This window comes from Echiichthys vipera (assembly GCF_963691815.1).
Source record: "Echiichthys vipera genome assembly, chromosome: 10".
In the NCBI taxonomy this organism is placed as follows: Eukaryota; Metazoa; Chordata; class Actinopteri; order Perciformes; family Trachinidae; genus Echiichthys; species Echiichthys vipera.
This window is the reverse complement of record NC_139835.1, coordinates 21,809,577-21,828,531: the sequence shown is the minus strand read 5'-3', so window position 1 is coordinate 21,828,531 and position 18,955 is coordinate 21,809,577. Positions and strand designations below refer to the sequence as shown.

General features: G+C 41.6%; 2 protein-coding genes across 2 annotated transcripts in view; one reads left to right on the top strand and one right to left on the bottom strand.

Annotated features, from left to right (window-relative positions):
• Nucleotides 1-1,251: 1,251 nt before the first annotated feature.
• gpr161b (G protein-coupled receptor 161b) lies at nt 1,252-10,651 on the top strand. Its single transcript, XM_083921396.1, has 6 exons — nt 1,252-1,448; nt 2,715-3,102; nt 6,143-6,864; nt 7,106-7,213; nt 7,909-8,034; nt 8,212-10,651. The coding sequence occupies exons 2-6, from the start codon at nt 2,759-2,761 to the stop codon at nt 8,487-8,489; spliced, it is 1,578 nt and encodes a 525-aa protein (XP_083777522.1). The 5' UTR covers nt 1,252-1,448; nt 2,715-2,758; the 3' UTR covers nt 8,490-10,651.
• A 1,579-nt stretch (nt 10,652-12,230) lies between these two features.
• dcaf6 (ddb1 and cul4 associated factor 6) overlaps nt 12,231-18,955 on the bottom strand; it is a 28,086-nt gene continuing 21,361 nt past the window's right edge. The window contains exons 14-21 of the mRNA XM_083922143.1: nt 17,762-17,871; nt 16,842-17,172; nt 16,660-16,701; nt 15,898-16,036; nt 14,683-14,839; nt 14,512-14,600; nt 12,843-12,948; nt 12,231-12,706 (exon numbers count right to left, since the gene is read on the bottom strand). Of these exons, the coding sequence (XP_083778269.1) occupies nt 12,648-12,706; nt 12,843-12,948; nt 14,512-14,600; nt 14,683-14,839; nt 15,898-16,036; nt 16,660-16,701; nt 16,842-17,172; nt 17,762-17,871 (1,033 nt within the window). The 3' untranslated portion in view covers nt 12,231-12,647. The remainder of the gene's footprint in view (nt 12,707-12,842; nt 12,949-14,511; nt 14,601-14,682; nt 14,840-15,897; nt 16,037-16,659; nt 16,702-16,841; nt 17,173-17,761; nt 17,872-18,955) is intronic.

Sequence of the window (18,955 nt, the reverse complement as noted above, 5' to 3'; positions counted from 1 at the left end):
TTAAATGTGAGCACTTGAAACTGTCTAATGTGATGTTTCTATGAAAGTGTCAGGGACCACTTTTTAGGGCAGTGTTCCCTTTCTCATGTTATTTTGTTTACCTCGTGTAGAGCATGATTCATAGTTGCCGGGGGATAATCATTTTCCTGATAGTCTGATACTAATTCAGCTTCTTCCCCCAGAGTTTTGTGCTTTGTCGTCTCGCAGGTCTGATCGTGGTGGTGCCTGCTGCTGTGGTCCTGCATGATGCTTCCTGCTGCTTATTATCACTATTAGTCATATACTATCATTAGTTTTATAAATTATAAAATTTGTAGCTATAAAAACATCATGAGTAACATATCTCATTGTATCACAGCATTACCATTACTCATCATTGATCTTACCACCATAATTACTATCATTGTCAAAGTCCATCACCTTAGCTGTGCTTGTTTCTACTATTCTAATATATAAACTGCCATAACATACAAGTCATACTCACATTACTATAGATATTATTATAGTTACTGTTACTTTTGTGGTTGTTTGCATCTCTGGGACTGTCTCTCTGTCTGTCTTTGTCTCGGGAATAGTTGGGTCTATGTAAATCATAAATAAGTCATATTGTGTGGTCTTTACCTACTCTGTAAAGTGCCCTGAGATAACTTTTGTCATGATTTGGCAGGGTAAATAAAATTGAATTGAAAACTGTCTTTCTTATGTGATGTTTCTAGGGGCCACTTTTAGGGCAGTGTTTCCCTCCATATACTGTTTGTTTACCTCGTGTAGAGCATGATTCATGCCTGTAATATTCAGGCGGAGGGCGCCGTCGAATGGAAGAAGTCGGTAACGCCCCCAGCTCTCTGATTGGATAACGTCACCCAACGTGCTGACGTATTGTTGATGTGCGGGAATCTTTGATCTACGTGGGTGGTCCGTGTGCATAAAAATGATACTACGCAGTGCTTCATTCATAAACACCGTCAGCATTTCATTAGGGACGTACACATGCGGACGTTGATGTTTGTGAACACGAAAACAAACATCAACACTGACTACGTGTTGCGTCTGAAACAGCAAAAACACTTTCTTTTAGTGTTTTCAGCACACACTGTGTCATGATAAGTTATATTTTTAATAGGTTAACCAAGAAAATAACGTCAACTGCTGCAATGGTGATGTGAAAACGAGGCATTCCCCATTGGAGGACCACCCACACACTAAGGGAGTCTGCGAGGAGAGGGAGTTGAAGCTGAGGTGGGAGGAGGACGCCATTGCAACTGGCCGTCTGTGATTGAGGAGAGACAAACGTTATCAAAGTTAACAATGTTGAGGGAGCTCTTTTCAGACATGTTTCAGCCTCAGCCGTCTGTCACGTTGTTGTAGTGGGGAAACGGACAAGTAAGCATGGACGGGTTACCTTCGAGGAAGAGGAAATGTGGAGCCACAGCGCCGAGCCAAAGCAGGTAACAAGGGGAGAGCTGTGTGTTTCAGGGGGGACAATGGGAGAAAGTTTTCGCCAGCCTAACGGCTAACTAACGGTAGTCGTTGTTGCTAGCGTTACTGAAACAGCTCTCTTCACACTTTTACAAACATTTGTCAGTGTTGTGTTTTTACAGAAACTTCGCATGACGCCGGACTTTTGCGTTAAACTTCAAATGTTATTGTCATTTAAAAAGTTTTAAATCTTTAACGCCGTTGGGGATAAACGCGTTTCTGCTGCGAAATAACGTTAACAAACGGAAGCTAACGGTAGAAAAGTGGCCGTTGGTTTTTTTTTTAAATACTAACTTCAACTTCCTCTATTTCTGAACACAAGGCGATTTATTAGTGGGGATTTTAGCCCTTTCGGCGTTTAAGTTTGGTGCTCAAGCTTGTAAATAATTGGCTCAGTGACATGTCTACATCCTGTGCTTAACATTCCCGAGGATTGTAAAGTTTAAAGCCAGTGGTAGAAAACAATACACAAACAATGTAACCCTTTTCATTTTAAGTAAAAGTCTTGCGTCCAAAACCTTAATAAGTAACGTTACTTGAGGGGTATCTGCTGCTGTCATTGTTATATTATTATTTATTTCATTTTATTCTAAAATGTAGTCGAGTAAAAATCTGAAGTAGCACAGAATGACAACAAAATGTGCCTTAATGTTTATCAAAGTAATATTATTGTAATGAGGTCATACAGTACAGACTTAATGTCAATCTGCCCTTAAACTGCATTAATTAGCAACAGTTTTGATAACTTACTAATCTTGTAATTCAGTTGTTAGGCAAACAATGCTCACCATTCTCTGGTTCCAGCATCTTATATGTGAGGATTTGCTGCTTTTCTGTTTTACTTTTACTTAAATGTCATAGGGACTAGTTAGATGAAAAAAATAAGCAGTTAATAATAGATAAAATCATCTATGGGTATGGGGCGCACCCCTAAAGCTGCATTAAACACAACAGTAAGGGAGACTAACATTGCAAACATTAATGCAGAGTTGGTCAGTCAAGTTTAAATATTCCAGTAATTAATTTTCATAGTGTACAGAAGTGGAAAAAATAATAAAGTAACAACTGTACAGCTTGTATTTAAAGACTGTCAGCAAACATATTTAGTACATGACTTGTATTTAATTAATGAAATGTGCTTGTATGGTGCTTTTACAGTCAGATTTTTAACACATTGTTAGAAGGTTCTTGCTTTATTTGTAATATAATTTCCAACCGCATCTTTCTACCAACAGTCTGCAACCATTCCTTCACCTGTCTGGTGGCCCAGCCTCTCACCATGAACACCAGTAGGAACTGCACCACATTGGGGAATGGTGCGGGTCTGGCTGCCCTGGAGTCGGTCTCCATCGTGACCATCACACTCCTCGCCTGCCTGGGGAACCTCTTGATTGTAGCGACCCTCTATCGCAGGCCTTATCTTCTCACACCCAGCAACAAGTTTGTGTTCAGCCTGACCCTGTCCAACCTACTGTTGTCCATGCTGGTGCTTCCGTTTGTGGCCGTGAGCTCGGCAAAGAGGGAGTGGGTGTTCGGGGTGGTGTGGTGTAACTTCACTGCCCTGCTCTACCTGCTCATCGGCTCTGCCAGCATGCTCACCCTCGGAGCTATTGCCATTGACAGGTGAGTGATGGATAATTATACAAGAAGTGAATGTTGTTTCTTTAAACCTGCATGAAAGGGTTTTTATTTTGTCTCCTGGGGACGTTGCACCTGCCGTAAACACATCAACATATTATCAGTGTATACAGTTGATATGGCAACAGTGTTAGCAAAGGGGTCATCCCTATGTTCCCCGGTCGAAAAAGCCTATGCCTTCGCTGATTTGATTCAGCCTTTTGTTAGGGTTAGAGGTTACAGTTAGGGTCAGGGTTAGGGGGTAGGGTATGGGTACGGGTCTGTATAGGCCTATTTGCCATGGAATTCGGCACTGATTGTGGAAAAAATAACAGATCGAGGAACATAGGACCCTTTCTGTGAAAAGCAGGGAACATCCCTGGTCACATATAAAGCGGGGAACATAGGTACACTCCCCTCACCTGACAAAGGTCAGATATTCACTCCCTTTAGATCTGTTTTTGGTCTCCACTAACTCCTGAGGGAAATATCAGGCTCTTAAACAGCTAAATTCTCAGTTATGTTCACCAGCTAGTCACTAACTTTGTCTGTCTGCTGTTTGGTGCACAGCAGGTAGAGTACAGTTGATGAGAGCGATGAGAATGAACTGCAACCGTAACATTACGGGCTGTAGAACTAAAACAGTTCCCAGAAAGATGCTCTATTCAGACAGCCCGAGTGGAGTTTAGAAAACATTCACTTTGTTTATCACTACGAGGGATGCCTTACAGTACATGTAGTCATTTGATCCACACTCAAACCCCAAACAGATGCTCACTTGGGGCCAGTCTTATCAGATTGTGGTTGTACTGAACAGCTCCCGCATGTTACAAAGTGTGCGGCATTACTGAGAACAAACGCTTGACTTCTTAAATGTAACACATTTGTCTCATTGTAATATAATAAGCCACAAACCACAAAATGTGCAGTTTTGACAGTGACGCCAGTTTTCACAAATGGTGCCCAGTATTTGCTGTCAGCGGAGTCGTTTGAGTCCATAAATATGAATATATAACAGATCAGATAATGTTAGTTAGATGCTTCATTCTCAAATTGGTGGTTGACAGAGACGTAGGAGAAATTTACAATCAAAAGTCTAATGTTCGGGGAAACATTGTTAATTGTGAGTGAGCATGAGAAGTAACAGCAAATATTTAATTATAAGATTGACTTGAATTAATTTCAATTTAAACAGTTGGGGACATAATCTGTATGAGATTAGCAGGTGTGTGATTTCATCTGTCATCTATCATAATATGTGAAATATGTGGTTATTTGTCGTTCAATGATAATATCCCATGCTGACCGATACAACAAAATAATTTAATAAAATAAATACAGTATTTACGATTTTTCATATTCTGTCTCCTTTATTTTAAAAAAGTAAAATTTTCTTTATTGTTTAGTTAATGTGAGACGTTGATGTGCTGCTTTAACATCGACGGTTTCTGGCTCTGGAAGTAAAACATTAATGTTCACAAACTTGTGAAATGTAGTTCTTGTGTGTTTCCCTTTAAGGTCAGTATGTAGCCTTGTAAATAAGATTGGTTTACCACACACTTAGGCCGTGGTATTTTTCTGGAGATTTTCCCAGCTCAAGTGACAAGCATTAGACAGTCTTACACAAAGTAACTTTAAATGTGGACTGACATGAATGCACCATTCATATTCAGGGCTAGTTCCTTTGATTCCTATTTAAAGAAATAAGAAATTGAATCACAATTTAAAATGCCCACACAGATAAAGATAACCCAGCATACTGAATTTCAGTTTCACCACTTTTTTTAAAATCACAGACTGTTTTATCTTTGCTTCTTCTTTTGTGGCTAAATATTTACCATTCATCTTATTTTAGACTCTATTTTATTTAATCCAAGTTATTTTGTGGTTTTGTGTGAAAATGATTTGACAGTGATACAATGATGGGCTCACTTCACAAAAGGAAAATGTATCTCTTTTGGTATTTTTAAGGGGGGGTTGTATGTGGGAGTTGTAGATAGTCAGTGGACTGTCTGATCACAAGGTAAAGTAGTGAAATTATTCTGAATATAGCATGCACTGATAATTACCTTATACAAGCCCACTTTATAATAGCCAAAATAAGACTTATATCAACCAAAAGCCAAGTGACAACCTGCATGGCTGAAAAATGAAGCCAATGCGGAAGTGCCAAAAACCGCAGTTCCTTGAATGGCTCTATCCCCGTAGACCTCCATGTTAAAATGCCCCGTTACAGCAGAAATAAACATTTTACAGCCTGGTAAAATTCAGTTTTGGTCTGTATAGCTAATTTCTCCATTTGTGACAGCTGTACAGGGGTGTTTTTTTATTTTATTTTTTACATATAACCCAATCTTTTAATTTATTAAAGGCTTAAAGTTCTGCATAATTGGAGCCATGTCTGCTTTCTTTCATTCACCTCTTTGCCCAGGAGCAGGCGCCTCAGGATGGCAACGACTGTAGTCACACACTTTGTGCTTCATTTTGGCTCTCCAGAAACCTCTGGTTCATGTCACAAAGACTTTGTCCACACTTTACACGGTTTATGGCAAAAACAGGCTTACCAAACATTCCCTGGTTCCAGTGTGTTCTGGTTTTATGTCACTGTAAATGTAATATCTTTGATTTATTCCACAAAACAAGTGATTTGATGACGCCCCCTGGGACGCTATTTTCCTTAAATGTTATGGACTTAAAAATGATTTGATTAGTAACTTAGTTTTATTTTCAGCCTTAAAGTTGAGTTAATGTTTTTGTTTGTTTTGATTCCCTTCTGGTTGGTTGGAATTGACATTAAAAACTACGCTGGCTCTGCAGCACACAGTCCTCACTGTTCTCACTGCTGTCCTAATTACCCTCAGCACCTTTGGGAATTTGTGATTACAGTGCATGTTTTTGTTCTCCTGCCAAGCCTCTTCTTTTCTGTTGTGTTTGCAGCTTTTTCGAAAAAACTTTACAGCATTATTGGGAGGGAAAGTGCAGCCTTTAGCCCAGGGGGCTCCCTTAAGAACACTTTCCTCACTGTGTTTCTCTCCCCTCCCAACAGGTACTACGCAGTGCTTTACCCGATGATCTACCCCATGAAGATCACAGGAAACCGGGCGGTTGTCGTCATCGCCTACGTGTGGCTACACTCCCTGGTGGGCTGTCTGCCTCCGCTCTTCGGTTGGTCCTCCTTCGAGTTTGACTGCTTCAAATGGACTTGTGTTGCGTCTTGGCACAGAGAGCCAAGCTACACCGCCTTCTGGGTCACCTGGTGCACCCTCCCCCCATTACTCATCATGCTGGCCTGTTACGGTGTAATTTTCCGCGTTGCCCGCATGAAAGCCCGGAAAGTACATTGTGGGACAGTGGTTGTGAGCCAGGACGACTCCACAGGAGCTCAGAAGAACGGACGTAAAAACTCAAGCACCTCGACTTCCTCTAATGGAAGCCGGCGGAGCCTTGTGTATGCAGGGAGTCAGTGCAAGGCCTTTGTCACCATCTTAGTTGTGATCGGCACCTTCCTAGTGACCTGGGGGCCGTACGTAGTGGTGGTGTGTACCGAGGCTCTGTGGGGACAAGGGAGTGTGTCTCAGGGACTTGAGACTTTGGTAGCATGGCTGTCTTTCTGCAGCGCAGTGTGCCACCCACTCATCTACGGTCTGTGGAATAAAACCGTGAGGAAGGAGCTGCTTGGGATGTTTTTCGGAGATCGCTACTACAGGGAATCGTTCGCCACGCGGCAAAGGACTTCCCGTCTCTTCAGCATCTCCAACAGAATCACAGGTGGGAGAACAGCAGCGGCTCCTTTTTTTCGTGCAAGTCATTTCAAAGAAAGAGCTCATTCATTTGTTTTCTGATGTGTTAAGATACCAAATCATAGACCGGAAGAACAATGTTGAAGTTGTATACATATACAGTCAGAACTAGGACAACAAAGCTGAACGAAGATAAGAAAATATAACTTGTTGTTGTCATTTCACGTATTGTATGATGTTGTAACACAGGATCTTGCTTGTTCTTTCAGACTTGGGTATGTCCCCACACCTGACAGCCATGCTGGCAGGTGGAGGGCATCTGCTGGCCCCAGGGAGCAGCACAGGAGACACTGGCTTCAGTTTCACTCAGGACTCATGTAAGTCTTGCACACAGAAAAAAACACTTCCTCTGTGTGTCCTCATAATGCCGTACATTATACCAATTCTACTAAACCTCCTAGAGGCCAAGGTACCTTCTGCAAATTACTTACCTTTACCAATGAACAGTCACAAATCCAAATATGGATCAGCTTACTGTTGTAGAAACGCTGGAACCAAGGGAGTTTGATATTTTTGCTTTGAAAAAATAAACTAAAACTAGTAAAGTGCACTAGAAGAGTGCAGATCTCCACCAGGTGTTTCCCACTCCCCTCCCAAACAAGAGTAAAAGCTGACTCAATTGTCCGTACTGGTTTTGTTGTGGTCAAAACACTGTAATTCATCTATATTTTTACTAGGTTATATTTGTCAGAAGTTGTATCTTCACTGACAAATGTGGTCATGCTATTGAACCGCTTTTTAAAACTAACTGTTGATCTGAACTTGAACATAAAATGGAGATAAAGTGACTCATGGCACGTGCTGACTTGATGTTCTAAGCTCTATTGCGTCATTCTCCCACAGCTTTGTTAGTCAGCCTCACATTCCTGTTTCACAGCTCATGTTTTCAATTCATGATGTGCAAGTAACGTCATGTGTTGTGTCCTTTTTTATTAAGATGGTTTCTACTTTTACATTTTGCTCTCACTTAATCCACCTTTTGTGTCGGTCACTTTTTTTTTTTTCCACGCAGGCACAGATGTGATGCTGCTGGATAACTTCTCCACAGACGGGTCCTCCCACCCACAGCAACAGGGGAATCTGTCCGTGAAGAGGAGGAGCTCCGTCACCTTTGAAGACCAGGTGGAGCAAGCCAAAGGTATCCGTCATTGCCACTGCTCCACAAAAGATTAGAAGGGAATGGAGTTCACTTGATACTCACTGAGGGGTTGAAAATGACTTTGTAGTCAGCAAGCTATGAAACCAAACCTCACACTAAACATAAGATTTGTTTCCCGGAGCATTTGTCTTATCGTATCTTTGTTTTTCCCCTCAGCTGAAAACACCAACTCATCGTCGGTTCAAGTCCACGCAGAGGTACACAAATCCCTCGAAACCTTCGCCTTCTGTCTAGCGAAGGCTATAGAGAGTGACGCTAAGCTCACCCTGTTTGGGGAGGATCTGGCTTTGCCGGAAGGATTGTTTACGACCAGGGCAGCACCGAGACCCAGATACCTGGACGGTCAGAGACTGAGGCTGGAAAGTATCGATGAAGGGATCGTTAAAGATGACCGAGATGAAGAAGAGCAGGACGTGGAGGAAAAACCAGCATGAACGCAGCAGGTCTGTTCTTTTGTTGGACGTGTTTATAGAGACATGCTCAGTTTATTACTGAACTCCACAGTACACAGTATGTGACCATTCAGAGGGGGCCGTGGTGCAGTTTATGAAGTCTGATCTCTCCACACATGAGTACTCCATACTTGAAATTATTAGGAAACAGGAAGAGCCACATTATTCATTTCACTATGTTGGACAGAGTGCAGGTCCTTCCAACCTTTTGTATGGATTAATTTAATGAGATAGAAAGCCTTAACTACTGTTACCTAAATGAGCAGATTGTTGTAGTAATATTACTATATATTTTGGTTTGTTTGCAATAACACTTGCCTCATCAGGCAGTTGTTTCTATCTTCCAAAAGACTTTTATCACTGTTGTCCGATCATCACTTCTGTAATATTAAATTTCAAATCAGGTTTATATTGAAGTTTCTGTCACAATTACGACTGTGATGTTGAGGTGAACGCTGTTTACAAGTTGGACCCTGCTTATTACAATAAACCAGGGCTGGGCAATATGATCAAAATCTTCCATCCTGATATTAGTCTATATGAAATAACCACATGGTAGAGCCTATTTTTCTATACTCGTGTGGATTAAATACTTGACAAATGAAAAGTACTAGTATTTTCTCATTTTATTAAAAAAATGTAGTAAAGTGGAAAGATCACAACGTAAAGCGTCATCCAAATAACCTAAATATTTAATTTGTCCTCTAAATTTACGACAGAAACTATCTAGAAAAATAAACAAAATAGATATTTTATATCATCAAATCCCCTAGCTCCACTTTGACATGAAGGCAGCATGAGCAGAGGTCTAATCAGCCGAACCGGTGAACACACCTGTGCAGGTGTGCGGGGCCTTTTGATTTATCAAAGAAGATTTTAAAGCATAACAGTGTTGCGAGTCATTTGCCTGATAGGAATCTGTTTGGAGTCTTTTGTTTGGACTTAACCAGAAGGACGTCTTCCGACCCAGACTGTAAATAACGATTTGTTTACGCTGGGACAACTCATCTGCTACATTTCTGAATGATTATCACTTTGCGAGAGGGCAGACTCTTTTTACCCAACACTCTCAGTATTTTAGAAATCTTTCTGAAGAAATTTGACTCATGAAAACCCAGTTTTCAAAGACATTTTGTCACATCGCAGTAGAAAAAAATATCAAATGAATGTCTGAACTCTGTTTGGATGCTTTAGTTTCAGCGTCACTGTGTCGTGCATACCGACGCACTGACGCATTTTATGGGACACTACAAAAGATCAATCATTCATGTTTCCAGTGAGCTTTCCCGCAGAGGGCGAAATGTCTTCTGTGAAAAAGGTCTTTTGATGTGGACTGAAAACACAAAAGTGCCTGTAGGTGTTTACTGATGTCCTGTCCAAGGATCATCTGACCTCTACCCCAGTGCATGCTGGGATAACCCCCCTCAACCATGCGCCCGAATAGGAATTTGTGTGTTTAGAAAATGTATGGATTTTAAGAGTAAAGTGTGCATTGTAATTCATAAGAAAACCTCAAAATGATTATAGTGATACAGTTTATCTATGTATTGATCATGTGAACAGTATTGACAAGGTACCTAGACTTTTCATGATTATCTGCTACAATCATTGCACTTGGGCATGTGCTCGTTGTCATAGAAACCATTCATCATGTCAGAGAAGGCGATTGTTACTGCTCGGTCAGTATTTTTGCTTACCCCCTGAGGTAAAGCAGTTTATTAGCAGTGAGGTAGTGAAGACGGCATTAAGTATCAAATTAAGTCATTTGGAGACTGACACTGAGCAGCAACCATGTCAGAAATAAATGACTGCTATAATGATCATTGCAGTCATCTCACTGATTATGTTCAGTGTTGAATTCTGAGAAACTGGTCTTAATCTTTCAGTCTTAGTAAATATTAATCGGTACGTGTGGTTTACCTCAGTGTATAAACGCCACCGCTCCCTTTGCTGTGATGAAAGAAACATCTGTAATAGGTAGAGCTTCAGTCTTACCTCGTTTGTTCATATTATGTTTGAACGGTACTATACACCTGAGAAGTGATATAACCTTTTGATTTTCACAGTACAGTAAGCATTAATACAACTATTTGCATTAAAGTTTTGTATCAAGATTCTTCTATTAAAACTCTTTTTTTTTCAGTTTTCTGAACCACTTTGTTATTTCCTTCTTGTTCCTGTGAAGCTGAACCGTGTTAGTGTCTCAAAACAATGACCACCTGTCCTGCGATCTGGTAACAACGGGACTGTTTTCACTCCGCAGCTGACCAGTTTGTGCTAAATGTTTTACCATTATATTCAAATACAAGTCAAATACCCCGTTACAGTTACAGATGTTCTTGAAAAAGTTCGGTGGGTAACTTTTAAAAGAATGTTTTTGTCATATTTGCTCAAAGTCGCACTGTATCCTGACAGTGCTACATGAGACGGATAATCTGTGAAAGCATGCTTAGCCTTTTTGTTTCAAATGTTTTCAGAAACTGTTCAGCTATAAAATTAGTTCCAGACCAAACTGAGCCAAAACCAAGCACCACCCACTGTCCAGAGCCAACGCTAATTTTACACCTAAACGGTTCACTAATGTTTATGATTAATGAGCCGTACAGTAACATAATCTTGATTCATATTTGATAGTTTCCCATGAGCACGTGTGAGAACCTCTGTTTACAGGAGTAATACTGCAGACTGACTCTTGCACTACATGTCCACTTGAAAACAAGTAACAATTCATCTTTCCCTTTCAGTCGCTGCCTGTTGGGTCTGAAGACTACAAGTTTGAAAAAGTTAAAAAGCTAAAAGCAGTGATTTTACAAGGCCTCTGTAGCCGCTCCTCATCTCTGCTTGATGCTACTGTAGCTAGTGAGGACATATGATTTTGTTCCAGACAACACAGGTTTAAACTGCTCTTTAAAGTGTCATTTCGGTTCAAAATCATCCCATGGTTTTTTTGTGTAACAACTATTAACGAAGAAATCCGGTACAGTTGCTAACAGCCGGACTAACACTGATTAGCTCGAGGCAGTTCGGTGAAGGCATTAAAAGGTCTTTTTTTAACCACTAATACTGCTCAAAATAACACCAAACCTCTGCAGCAGCATGAGAAGAGTCTCTACACAGAAAACAAAGCATCAATGGGCTCCTTCCTTTTGGATTGACTTTGTAATCGACTTGAATGGACTTTACTATGAGAGGAGCTGGTACAGGGGCCAGTTGGTAAGTCTTTAAAACACTCTTAATAAACTCTGGGTTCACTTACTACGTTGTTGGTGCTACTTTTCTGTGTAGAGACTCTTATCATGCTACTGCAGAGGTTTGGTGTTATTTTGAGCAGTATTAGTGGTTAAAAAAGACGTTTTAATGTCCTCACCGTGCTGCCCCGAGCTAATCAGTGTTAGCCACATCCCACTGTTAGCGACTCTACTGGATTTCTCTGTTAATAGTTGTTACACAAAAAACTGTCTCGATGGCTTAATTGATGTGTGTAAGTGCTGAAAAAGGGATGATTTTGCGCAGAATGACGCTTTAAAGTGAAGCTAAACTAATGGCCGTGACAGTTGTATCTGCTTTTATCTCCCAGACATCTTTGAGATGTCATAGCTTTAATTATATCTTTTTTCAAATTCTGTAAAAGATAATTTACTGATGTGGTTCTTTTCCCCAAAGGGACATGAACCACAACTTCTTTTTTTTTTTCTCATCAATAAAATGAAAGCATTCTCCAAGTATGTTTTTACTTAAAGTCCTTGTTTACATGCGTAACTGCCGGAGCAGCACATCAACAATTCTTAGCTTTGTGCTACAAATTCAAAAAGTCACACGTTAACACTGATCAAAGCTCACTTTCTCCTAACAAAATAATATTGCACTTAACATCCTCGCACACCAGCCGTCATTATTCTTACACTTAATATATATATATATACTGACGTCCTTGCCTTTTGCATTCACACAGATGTAGTTTTTCCTGATACAGAAACATCAGTAAGAAAGTCATCTTAAAAAAACACAGGGGGGCTAGAAATTACACTAATTTTCAAAAGGAAGTATTCTACACGATACTTGTACAAATCTGTTTTTTTTTTTTCAAGTGCTATACAGCAAGAAGAAATAGTGTTTTCTTTCAAATAAAACGCCAGCAGGCTACTGCTCGTCCTCATTTTCCTGTCCTGAACCTTCGGAGCGATCGCCTTCTAGTCGATCTGCAATAAGGCAAAGGCAGAGGTTACAGAGGGACCAGAAGGCGTCCTGAGAAAAGGTGAGTCAGCAGTTTTTGTACCCGGGCATTAAAGGCATAACTATTTGAATCAAGTACAAAAAGAGTTTCTGCTTGCGTACCTGATCTGATGTGATTAAGCGAGGCCAACATTCGGAGCATGAAAGAGGCCGGGACTGTGATTGTGTTCCTGGTTTCCTCCAGCATCAGCTCGTTCCGAGTTATTACCTTGAAGGAAAGTGAAGATGAAGGGAGAACGTGAAGGAAGGTGAATCTGACAAATAAAAGAGAGAGAGAACTGTTCTGACAGAAATAATTAACATCTACGTTATACAAACTGTCAGCTCTCCTCTCATCTTCTATCGCAAACACAACCAAGAACAAAACTAATAAAGCATTTCATTCATTCATAACTAATTGTAAGATAAAATACATTTGTTAACAAATTACTATATTAACGTTTTATTCATTATTTGATGTTTTAACAGGCAATAAAAAGATAAATTATAAAATGAATTTACAAATGGAATATCAATCCATCAATAAATAGTTCAAATAAAAAGGAATTTGACAACAAAGACGGCAAAACAGTCACTTTCATTAGAATAAATACATTCATGAATTCATAAATAGAGTGGAATTTAAAAATATATTTGAAAATCTCATCTCTCATCTCATCTTCAGCCTCTTATCCGGGGTCGGGTCGCGGGTCAGCAGCTTTAGCAGGGGACCCCAAACTTCCCTTTCCTGGGCCACATTAACCAGCTCTAACTGGGGGATCCCGAGGCGTTCCCAGGCCAGTGTGGAGATATTATCTCTCCACCTGGTCCTGGGTCTTCCCCGAGGCCTCCTCCCGGCTGAACGTGCCTGGAACACCACCCTAGGGAGGCGCCCAGGGGGCATCCATACTAGATGCCCGAACCACCTCAACTGGCTCCTTTCAACGAAAAGGAGCAGCGGTTCTACTCCGAGTTCCTCACGGATGGCTGAACTTCTCCCCCTCTCTCTAAGGGAGACTCCAGCCACCCTCCTGAGAAAACCCATTTCGGCCGCTTGTACCCGCGACCTCGTTCTTTCTGTCATGACCATAGGTGAGGGTAGGAACGAAGATTGACCGGTAGATCGAGAGCTTTGCCTTCCGGCTCAGCTCTCTTTTCGTCACAACGGTGCGGTAGAGCGACTGCAACACCGCCCCTGCTGCTCCGATTCTCCGGCCAAACTCACGCTCCATCGTCATCGTCATTTTTTTTAACTATTAGTTCTTCCATGTGCTTTGTTACCTGACCTTTCTCTGACACTTCAGGCCTTGAGCTGTTATAACGAGGTAAAAACAATAGAAAATTAGCCATATAACGTCTATCTAAAGCAGGGGTGGGCAACTCCTGTCCTGCTCGCTATCAAGCAGCTGAAGCTTGTCACAGTTTGATCATTGTTAGACTCAGGTGTGTTCGGGTAGGGAGAAACCTAAAACATACAGGAAAGTGGCTCTCCGGGACCGGAATTGCCCACCCCTGGTCTAAAGTGTTTTGTGGCCAGGAGGAGTGACGTCCTGAAGTCACCTTGAGGTTCTGATTTGTTTTGTTTGTGTCAAGAGAATATGTTGACTTGGCTTTTTTTGGTGGGAGATTAATAGAAAAGTGTTTCCTTCATAAACTGACACTTCCACTGTGTAAACTAAATCTTATGAATCCATTTTGAATTAGTGAAACTATATTATGAGCAAGGCAGCATTTAGTGCAGCACGCTTCCATAAACCAATCAATCAACCCACTGACTTCACTGATCTCTCACCTCATTGGCGAGGACTCTGTTGAAAGATGCCGACTGTTCCAGTGGCGACCAAATCTTGATGTCGTAGTCTATCCCCGAAGAAGCCAGAACTGAAACAGAAAATGAACGTTAACGAAACGAGGAAACGTTACTTTTGAGCGGAGCGTCATCTGAGGTGAAGCAGGGACTCACTGGGGTCGTAGGGGTGCGGCTGCAGGCAGTTCACCACGTGGTTGTCTGCTTCCAGCAGCATGAGGTGCTCTGCCGTGTGTCTGTCCCAGATGAAGATGTGTCCGCAGTCTGAGCCGCTCAACACAAAGTTGTTGCCCCAAAAACAGGACTCCTTTATCTGGACAAAAGAAATAAAACCACCTTGAAGTTAAAGGACTAGTTGAACATTTTGGGACTGAAGCTTGTTTTGTTTTCTCTCAGTTTGCTGACGAGACACGACTCTCGCATCTGTGTGTAAGTGCAGAGCTGGAGACAGGAGAAACAGAAATACACCGCAGTTATTGTTTAATCTGTCACAAACACAAAAAACAACCATCCACCCAGAGCTCCTCTGCTGCACAGGTAGCCAAACTTGTTCCACGAGTCCTATAATTATCTCATGATATGTTTATAAGTACAAAACCTGGAAACCTTCCAGTGATGACAAATCTCCAAAAAGTTGTTACGTTTGGCTGTCATTTGTCAAGAAACAGTTACAGTTACACATGCTTTTTCCTAAAGCCACTAATTATCCCCTGTTTGTTTTTAATCTCAGCCAAGCTAACTATCTCCCGGCTCCAGCTTCATACTTAAAGGACCCACATCATAAAAGGTGAGATTTCCATGTCTTTCATTATAAAGCAGGTCGAGGTGCTGAATAAATACTGTTAAAGAATCAAAATGCTGAAACTACAGATAAATGCGCACAGCCCGTATTCAGAAACTGTGTCTTTAAATGAGCCGCCAGGACTTCTGTACGGTTGTGATGTCACAACTCGACTATATATATGTAGACAGTGCAGTTACAGTCATTCCCCGGCTGCAGCAACAGTGCAGAGACACAGAAGACCTGGAAACGCTGACCAATCAGAGCACACATAAGGGGGTCTTAAAGAGACAGGCGCTAAAATTGAGCGTTTCAGACGGAGGGGGAATACAGGTATATTCAGACAGACAGTATGAGTATATAATGTGGTTTTTGAACTGGATTTCAATGAATTGCAATTAAAGCATGATAACATGTTTGAGTAGAACATGAATACAATACAAATACAAGTATGAACCTGAAAATAAGCTGGGACCTTTAACAGACAGACTCTAGAGTGGTATCGATCTTCTCATCTGACTTTTAAAATGCCAAATCATTCCCTCAAGAGGCCTCTACACTAATGTGATGTAAATGACTGGGAGACGCACCATCGTCCTGGAGTTGCGGTGGCCTTTGTAGACCATCTTAACCGAGGGTCTCCTGATATTCTGCGTCTCGCTCTCCTCCATCTCCCGTCGTTCTTTCCTCCTGCGAAACAGCTCCTGGATACGAGCGGCTGCTGAGCGTCTAAGAAACACAAGGAAACCGAAACATGCGATTATAAAGCTTCCCCAAAGAAAAAAGGAGCAAAGTCACACAAACCCATGCTGTCTCTGATGCTTACGGACCCCATGCTTTAAATCTGGAGCTAAATTTATGCTGGAGTAACCAACCCAACCAAATAACAAACTAGAAAGCAGCCACTTCCAAGACAAAACACATCATAACTGAATTAAGCCCTTGATATTGTTGTGCATCTCCATTTACTACATGAAGGTAGTGTCACTTAATTAAATCAGGTACACATCGTTTTGTGTACTAGTTAAAAAAAAAAACATCCTACTGAGGAAATCCAACTTCATATTTTTCCCGCTCTTTTCCATCATGCACACATTCTCTGTTCATTCGCTTCTCTCCTGTTCAAAATCTTCAAGATGCTGCTGTGATGCTGCCACTCACACGTCTGTGGAGTCAGTACTCACATGCACATCGCTCCAGCTCTACAGTTAGCCGTGTGTAGATTAGTTTTTGTGAGTGAAATGACCAAACCAAAGCAAAAACCCGTTATCTTCATCGTGTTGAGTTTTTAATGCTCTGCTGCATGTCACACGCCTGACGGGTTAGATGCTTTTTTAGTGCAAACACTTTACCTGATCATCCTATCTCCTACTGCAGATCCTCTGGAATTAAATCTGGATTTGTAGTGAAACAGTCAATAGGAAGGCATCACAAAAAATCAGAATACCCACCTCTTAAAAGTGATATTTAACAAGAGCAATTTAATAATAACCAACATTTAACACACGAGGGTTACAAGAGCTGTGTCACGTACCTCTGTCCCTGACTTCTGAACCTCGTTGATGGGATGAGAATCGGGTCGTCGTCGCTGTCGTCGGAGTCCTGGTTGCCCCGTGCAGGCTGACTCTGGCCCTCCTCTCCCTCCTCTGCTCTTGGCTCCGCTCTCCTGCAGCCCCCTGACGTGTCCTCCGCACCCTCCGGCTGACTCCTTTCCACTGGTGGAGAAGCAACGGTGTCCCCTTGAGAGGAGCCCGCTCCTGGGGCCTGAGTCGACGAGGAGCCGGAGGCACCGGAGCAGGAGGCGCCACATGACGGCTCTGTGGAGGCGGCCGGGATACTCTGCTGCCCCGAGGATGCAGAGGGAGCTGAGCGGAAATATATATTAATACATGTAGGACTTTGGGGTATTAGTGTTTGTATGCCTGTAATATTTTTAATGATCAAAGATTTTGTTTTGTTTTTTTTAAAAATTATTTTTTGGGCAGTTTTCAAGCCTTTATTATACAGGACAGACAGGAAATAAGGTGAGAGAGGGGGAGACACACACTAAAAGGGCCACAGGTCGGAGTCGAACCCGCCTCAAGGACATTCAGCCTCTGCACATGGGGTGACTGCTCTGACCACTGTGCCACCGGCCGCCCCTGGAGTAAAAATTGACTGTTTCTATGCAGCAGTTGCCTTTTGAATATTATTATATTCATATATTCATCTTTTTAAAATGCATATTCATTCATGTATATTCATACAAGCCTCTGTGTATTTGTGGATTTCTTGCTTTGAACACTAAAGTTAAAGAGTAACTCAACACCCTCTGTAAATTGCATCTTTGCTGACCTCCAGTGTTAAACCTAAGAGGTGAAACTGGCTTGAAACTTTCAAAACATGACCATTGAGTCACTAACGTTACTATTTAACTTGATCTCAGAGTGATTTTGGTGATGTTGAAGGACTCACGTTGCTCTGACTCCAGACTCTCTGTCGACAGGCTCTCTCTGCTCTGTACGGCCACAGCATCAGATATTTTGGGACCTCCACTGCCCATAGAGGTGGACGTGCTACTGCTCCTGTGGAGGAAGATAAAACAGTCACACAGTCTCTCGAGCCTCTCAGGGTTTTTAATTGTTCCTCAGTGAGGATTTCGTTTTGCACGGCTGATGCATCTGCATCCCCAACATTTCCACAAAGTCAAAGACGATTTTCTGCTTCTCAAACTGTGAAGGAACCAGAATTCCCGCAGACTGTTAGTCACCAAAGGGTTTACAGACAGAAACATAATAAAAATCAATCTGCAATTACACTTTATCACTGATGCAGCGGTTCCACAACATTTTTGTTTCTAGAATAAATATTCACTATGATAAAAAGAAAAGAAATCTGATAGCAGAAAAACAAACATGTAAAATTTTCATGTGCAGTGCAAAGTTATTTTTAATGTTTTCATGGTAGTCACTGCACACCGAGATGGAGATAGAGGTGCCTCTTTTGAATAGAGTGGTGAAGTCCCGCCTTTGTATTTCTGGTACATGGGACCTCAATATGAATTCCTGATGCAAGTACAGTATTCCTATGGCTAATAAAAAATATTTTCTGGTGCCGATAGAGTTGTGCCATGAATTTCACATTTGTTGTTTGTGGTTTTAAAAGATCATTTTTCATGCTAATAAAACTAAGATTTATCACGAAGAAGTCTGATAATGGTGCGTTTTTGTGCACTACAACTCTTCACTGCTCTCAACGCGAATGATATACGTCGCCACCTGCCTCGGTACTTCGGTACAGAAATATCCCTGCTCCACTTCACGGCTTTTTTCCAAGGGGGAGGATAACGGCATCAACAGGGGTGAAAACCTTTCGGGGCATGTGGAGAGTTTTACCTGCACTGTGAGAAAGGGTGATGACGTGATGTGACATGTGTGTTTTCTCTACAGCCTTAAACTGAACAATAAACGGTCAAACTCTTGACATGAAAATTATCATATAAATCCACAAACGACATGTTTCTAATTCGGGGCATAGAACGACTGGGACCAGCAACATTATCTGCATTAAGACCTGTTCATTTTTTATGATTATAGAGGTCCCACGGGGGTCTAGTGGAAGGACCTCTCCACTCTATCAGCACCCCATATAATTTTTCTTCCCAACTGT